This window comes from Merops nubicus, unplaced genomic scaffold (genome assembly GCF_000691845.1).
Source record: "Merops nubicus isolate BGI_N331 unplaced genomic scaffold, ASM69184v1 scaffold1240, whole genome shotgun sequence".
In the NCBI taxonomy this organism is placed as follows: domain Eukaryota; kingdom Metazoa; phylum Chordata; class Aves; order Coraciiformes; family Meropidae; genus Merops; species Merops nubicus.
Window position 1 is genome coordinate 20,218 of NW_008581932.1, and position 6,775 is coordinate 26,992.

At 50.3% G+C, this 6,775-nt stretch overlaps 1 protein-coding gene across 1 annotated transcript in view; it reads left to right on the plus strand.

Moving 5' to 3' along the window:
* The window catches only part of LOC103768765 (neuronal growth regulator 1), a gene marked incomplete at its 5' end in the record, with an annotated part of 39,716 nt that overhangs the window by 12,405 nt on the left and 20,536 nt on the right, over positions 1–6,775 (plus strand). Inside the window, one exon of the mRNA XM_008935921.1 lies at positions 2,180–2,311. Within this exon, the coding sequence (XP_008934169.1) occupies positions 2,180–2,311 (132 nt within the window). The remainder of the gene's footprint in view (positions 1–2,179; positions 2,312–6,775) is intronic.

A 6,775-nucleotide genomic window follows, 5' to 3' on the forward strand; every position in this document is an offset into this window, starting at 1 on the left:
CCAGCCCACGAGCTGCCGTGGCTGGTGTGTGGCAGAAGGTGCTGAGGAGGTGACCCTGTCCCTCCTGTTGACACAGAGAGGTGGCTGGGTTGACTCCAGCTGGGGCTGAACGTTGCCCCGAGGGGGTGGCACAGCAGAGCCTGAAGCACAGGTACAGCCAGGAGCTGCAGAATTCAGTCCTACAAGGATGCCAGGCAGGAAAAGCTGGGGGGAGAGGAATGAGGTTATCACCTGCTGGGTTTTGTTTCCATTAAAACTAAGCTTTTTGGCCTGTTCCAGGCCATAATAAGTACACTTTTCCTGGAGGTGGATCCAGCCTGGCTGAAGCAGAGCAGGGCAAGGGCCACCACCTGCACAGGAGCAGCTGCAGAGGGACTTGGCTTTTGCCATTTATTCTTCTAAACAACATGGAAGAGAAAAAAAAAAAAAAAAAGAATTCAGAATTCCCCTGCAGTTTCTCCTATCCCATAAATTATTCCATTGGATTTTATGACTGTTCTCTTCAATTCACAAAATCTTCCCCATTTCAGCCTTATCTTTCAGGTTCACTTTGGCCGTGCTTCCGTGGGCTCTGTCCCCTGGCAGCCCTGGTGGGTTCTGGTTATTGATGAGCGTGGTCCCACCAAGCACTGCACAGTTCTCACTGATGTTTTGAACCTTGCTCACTTTAAAACACTAATCCCTGAACAGATAAGCAAATGGAACTCGCTGCAGTGATGGGCAGGAACAGGGTGCTTCCCCTTCCTTCACACCACCCTGGTCAGACTTTTCTCATTGCTCCCTAAGTTGCAAAGTTATTAAGAGTCCATTAGAAGCTCCTTTGTCTGGGAGAACATCTCCAGCAAGTCTTCTTAACCTTCAGGGCTGTCATTTCCAGCATCATGGCTGCTGTGATGTATTGTTTTAAGATAAAAATGGTGTTTAACATTTTTTGGTTTGTTCTGTGGTGAGTGCCTTGTGAGGAACCTAAAACAATTAATTTGCTCCCTGCCTAGAGCACTGTAGCTCTAGGCTGGGAGAGGAACTTTGAACCAGGCAGCAGCTTTCATCTGGGGGACCTCAACGTGCTCACAGCAGGGTGGGAAGCACAGCAGGGAAAAGCTGGGAGAACTTGAGAGAGTTGTCAAGATCTGGAGAACTACAGAGGTTTCTCTGTGTGCTGTGACTCCATGCCAAGTGGAGGGGAATTTGCTTTTGGAAGAGTCACACAGAGGAATACTTCAGTTTGGTCTTTGTTTTGGTTTACATAAACTAGACCTCTGCCTGTTTTCGTAAGGGTTCACACCAAGTGTCCTTATTTCTGGGTAACAAGGCAAACATTGAGGGTCTTCTTTCTGGGGTTTGGGTCCTTTGGGAAAGGAGAGCTATTAATTAATTCCTAATTAATACAATGAAACATTTATTAGGGCACAACATCTTAAGTGCTGAGTGGTGTGGTGAGGAAGCCTGAAAGGGTTTCCCTGGAGGTCGAAGAGGAGAGGACCCACCCAGTCTGCACCCATGGGTACCCACTAGAGGTGATCAGGCACTGGTGCCCCCAGGGCATGTCTGGCTTGGGCAGCCCTTGGGGTGTCGGGGAGCCTGAGCCCTCCAGCTGAGGGGGTTTGTCATCCTTAGAGACACCCAGTGAGGTGATGGATACCTACAAGGCCAAGTGGTTGTTAGAAAGCGAGGACACCTGTGATGGGGCCACCAGCAGCAGGGGTGGATCACCTGCTCCAGGGCTGGGCTGGTGGTCCTGTCAGCTTGCCCTGGTGGCTGGCTCTGCTGCTGATCTCTGCAGGGGCAGGTCCCCTCCCACCTGCAGCCCATAAGCCCTAAGAGATGCTGAAACTCTTAAGGCAAGGTTTTGGCGGAGGGTCCATCCTTGTGTTCTGTGGAGCCCACCAGGTATGGAGCTGTGGCAGCAAATTCTCACAGTGCTGGGGGCTGCTGAGCTCAGCTGTGGGGCAGGGGCAGGAGAGGACCCTCAGCCCAGCCCAGGAGCTGGTGGGGGGTTTGCAGCCTGGCTTAGAGCTGGGGTTTGTGGGCAGAAGCTGCAGGGGCTGCCCAGCTCCCCGTGGCCGTGCGGTGCCCACAGCGCTGAGCACAGCTCCCCAGCCGCTGCTGGGGTGTCAGGGAGGTTTGGGGTGCTTGGTGCTCAGCTCCCAGTGACTCCTCTCTGACTCTTTCCTTGCAGCAAAGCCCTTTGAAAGCGGGCAGTACCTGGACATCTATGGCATCACGAGGGACCAGGCTGGGGAGTACGAGTGCAGCGCGGAGAACGACGTCTCGGTCCCGGACGTGAGGAAAGTGAAAGTCACAGTGAACTGTAAGTCCTGTTGTCTTCTAATCACTGCCCCCCCCGAGCAGGTGGATGTGGCTGAGAGAAGAAGGCTCATGCAGGGACCTTCTGCTTGTGGTGAATGGTGTTTCGTGGGGGCTCGGTAGCAAAGCAATGTGTGCTGTTTGATGGAGGAGTTGGCCTCCCCGAGGGAAGGTCCAACGAGATGAAGGTTCAGATCCTGCCTCTGCCTGCTGAGGACCAGCAGTGCTGGCTCAGTGCTGCTCAAGCTGGGGGTTGGAGCCCTTCTTGGGGTTGTTACCTACACAGCTTCCAATGTCTGCCCTAATGGTTGGGATGAAGTGTTTCTGATGTCACTTCCCAGGGTTGTGCAGCGATGCAAGATGAGACACGCTGGAATCTGGTGGATGTTTAGGTGGTGATTGGTCTCTGTGGCAATTTGAGGTGCTCCAGGAGAGGCAGCAAGTTGTTTCGTGTAGTGTCCGCAGTGTGAAGGCAGGAAGGGCTTTGGTGTCATCTAGATGGATGGTGGGTAGCAGCAGGAGCTGCTGTGGTGGCCTCTTAGCTGTCCCTGCAGCCTGGCAGGTCTGGCCACCTGAGATCTTCCCCACCAAGGAGGTTTCTCCAGCTTGGGATTGAATTTGGTTTAGTACTCAGGATGACATGAAACAGTCAGAACAACATTCTTTTTCCCTCTGGTCTTTAAACAAAAAAAAAAAAAGCAAAAGAAGGAAAATGGGTGTAATGACTCTCATTCATTCACTGATTTCCTGTGGGTTAAGTGCAATTACCCATCTCCTCATTCCTAACAGCTCCTGGTTTGAAAATTGCTGTGGTGTCTTTATTGGCTACAAGTTTTTGAGGTGTCTGCATTGTGTCTTCCACAATAGATGTTGTCCCTGTTGATGAACCTTGTCCCCAGGTTGCTGTGGAGCTGGAGGGGGGAGCAGGGGAGGTGCCTTGTCGTGGGTGGGATGCTGGTGGGGCTGATCCTGCTTCCTGGGTGTCCATGGGACGTTCCCATCTCCAAAGCTGACCCAGCGGATGGGAAACTGTGGAAGAAGTGAGAGATTTTTTGTGCAGGGTGTTGCTGCTGGAAGATTGTCAGTAAGACAAGGTGTGTAGGGGTTTACATGGGTGTGTTTTGGGGTGACACCTTCCCCCCCAGGCTGTACTCCAAAATGGTTTGAAGAAATACCCTGCGATGGGGGCAGGGGAACGGTGAGCTCGGGCTGGGTTCAGCAGAGCAAATATTGCATCTGTGTTACTCCACAGATACTCAAGAGCTCTGGTTTGTCCAGTAGCCTCTGTTGACAAGAAATTTCTGCCAAGTTCAGTTTCAAGTTTAAATCCAAGAAGATCTAAATGAAAGAAATACAAAAGAGAGGAACCCTCCACGTGCTGTTGTTACCCTGGGCCAGGCAGTTTCCTTGGGCCAACATTCTGCAGCTTGGCTTCTCCTTTTAAGGCATCTGTTTGTCTAAAAAGCTCAAGAGTAAGGTTCCCCCCCCCCTCCACACCCCAAAAACCTCCCACTCCTTAATTCTCTCTGGTTTTGCAAACTCACTTCATTCCCCTGCTGCTCCTCACCCACCCCAGTGCTGTCCAGGGAGAGCTCTTAGTAGTGTTGGCTTAATGGTTGGACTTGATGATCTTAAAGGTCTCTTCCAACCTAAATAATTCTATGATTCTGGAGGGGGGGACGTGGTGCCCATCTGCCAGGTGAGGAACGTGATCATCTCACCACCACCCTGGACTATGTTTAGTGCTGCTTCCCTGTTGTTAAAAGGGACGTTCTTCACTGCAGAATAAATCAGGGGTTTATTGTGCCCAGTTAACAGGATGTATCAGTGAGCCCTGAGTGGTTACAGGGGACAGCAGCAGCATTTTGAGTGTGGATATTCATCGTGGAGAGTGGCTGCTCGCTCATCCAAGCATGTACAAGAAAATTACCAGGTTTAAATTACTTTCTGAATTTCAAGTTTCTTGGCTGGACAACTTCCAACTGTACATCAACAACCAGGTTCCGTACAGCACATCTGTTACAGCTCTGGTGCCTCTGCAGGGTTGGGGTTTTCCTTTAGACTGCTTCATATTGCATAATCTACATTTTCTACTTAATTTATATTGTCTGTCTGCCCTAATTTCCCTTTTAAAAATGGTGGCCTGAGAATCCATGGTGTGTTTGCCTGAGTTCTGAGAGAGGAGGGGGGAGAAAAGAGAGAAGAAAAAAAGCAAATTGAAGCTGCTGGTTTATGAAGGAGGAATACTGTACCAAATCAAGTTAAAATAGATAAGATATAATCCAATTTCATTTCACAAGTAAATCTTATTAGCATTTTCCATTACATTTTATAAAGCAAGTACTGATTTATAGAAGATAATATTGAACCCCACTTTGAACCAACCAGTGTCTGGATTAGCAAGACTTTCATATGTCATCTGAAAGCTGGACTGAAGCTGTTCCAGGGGTCCTGTTGCTTTGCTGACCTGCTTTGGGTTTATTTATACCTAAAATATCTTAAAGGCAGCTACCAAATGTGAGAATCTCCACAAGTGTTGAAGCCCTGCTGAGGTGGTGGAGAACAGGATGTGTGCACCACAGAACTGGCGTTTATTTTAATTTATGTAAAATGGTTAGATACACTAACAAACAGCAAATGTGGAATTTTTGAAGTGGAGCTGTGTTGCAGTATTCCCTGGGGGCTTTTTTGTCCCAGATAATCTACACTAAGGGTCTGGGTTCTGTAGTTGTGTGCTGAACAGCTCTCTTAAAGCTGAGTCCTGCAGGCTCGACTGAAACAAGATCCGGTGGCGCTGGAGATGAAGAAAGCCATTGGGTTGATATTAAAAGACAATTAAAAGACACCCTGCAGCAGCAGTCCTGCCTCGAGGTGCTGTGGGCTGCAGAGGAGCTCGTTGGCCAGGTTTTGTACAGGGTAAACACAAACACTGTAAAGATAACTCAAAACATTGTAGGTATTGAGCCATGTCTGCTTGCAGCAGCATCTCTGTGTGCAGATATTTTCCATTATCTCTTGGTAGTCTTGAAAAAGGAAACTGGAAGTGAACGGGCTGTATGAAAACCTGTAAGAAATGGATTAACCTGCCAGTGTTGCCCAGAGGTGTTTGCCCAGCACCTTTGTGAGGTGTCTGCAGCGATGGCAGCTCCATGGGTGACACTCTCTACTCAATCACAGACCTTAGCTGGACGTTTTTCATGGTGTCTGATGGGAACCTGCCTTGCAGAGCTACAGCCCCATTCCTCACCTGTCCCCTGAGGGGCAGAGAGCACATCAGTCTCACCTCCCAGTCGCTTTGGACTCGTGCTCCCCATGTTCACCACCTCCTGTTCACCAGCCCCAATTCATCTTGTCTTTAGTCTGGGGGCGTGAGGTCGATGATGTTTCTGTTCTGGAGATTGGTTGATGAAAGGGTTTTCTCAAGTAAGGTATTTAGAGCTTGAGTAAGAGTGCCAGGAGAGTTGTTGGATTGGCAGGGGTATGGAAGGCTTATTTTTGGTGCCTGTTTGTGTATCTGGCTGGGGCTTTGCCCTTCCACTGAGAGCAGGACACTTCAGAGGGGTTTTACCCCCAGTCACTCTGCAGAACTGCTGTCTCACCTCCTTACTGTAGTCATCCAGCTGACAAATCCTGAATGTTGAACTCGTTTCTCTTTGTTTTCATCCAGTTTTCAGGCGACTTCTTAATATACTGGTGTTTTTTGAAGGTTCTCATCTCTGATAATGGTGTAACTGCAGACCCCCACCAGTGACAGACGCAGGGCTGGGGTCCTGCTGGGCGGGCAGGACAGCAGAGCCAGGAGCACAGACTTTAGACAGCATTTGGGGACAGTGTTGGGCCCAGCCCAGCTTGGTCCTGCCCAGGAGACGTGGCCACACTCACCGTGGTAGGGTCACGGTGTCCACTGCCCTGCACTGCAGCAGCTGGGTACCCAACACTCTTCAACCTGTTGGCAAATGCTTGTCCTCATGTTACCTTCTGGGTGTGTTCAAAACCTTTTCTCCTGTTGAGACAGACTGGCTTGTCACTCCCTGCCTCCTCTTCCTCTCCCTTCCCTCAAACCTCAGAAATGGCATCGTAGCTCTGCATTGGCTTCATCCAGCTCCTGAATAGGTTCTGTGACGTTTATTAGGCCAGTTGTTTTCTATCAGTTTGCTTTATTCAAGTACTTCTGGGAGCCCAGCAGGAGAGAATTGGGCTGGGGCAGCCTGAGAGGAGAAGGCTCCAACTGGGGAGACCCCCTGGGGGCTGCCAGGGGCCTGGCAGAAAGGTAGGGGGGGACTTTAGAGCAGGAGCTGTTGGGACAGGACAAGGGGGGATGGATTGAAACTCAAAGAGGGAGATTTAGACTGGAGAGAAGGAAGAAATTTGGGATGCTGAGGGTGATGAGCCCCTGTCCCAGGCTGCCCAGAGAGGTGGTCGCTGCCCCATCCCTGGCACCATCCCAGGGGAGGTTGGCCGGGGCTCT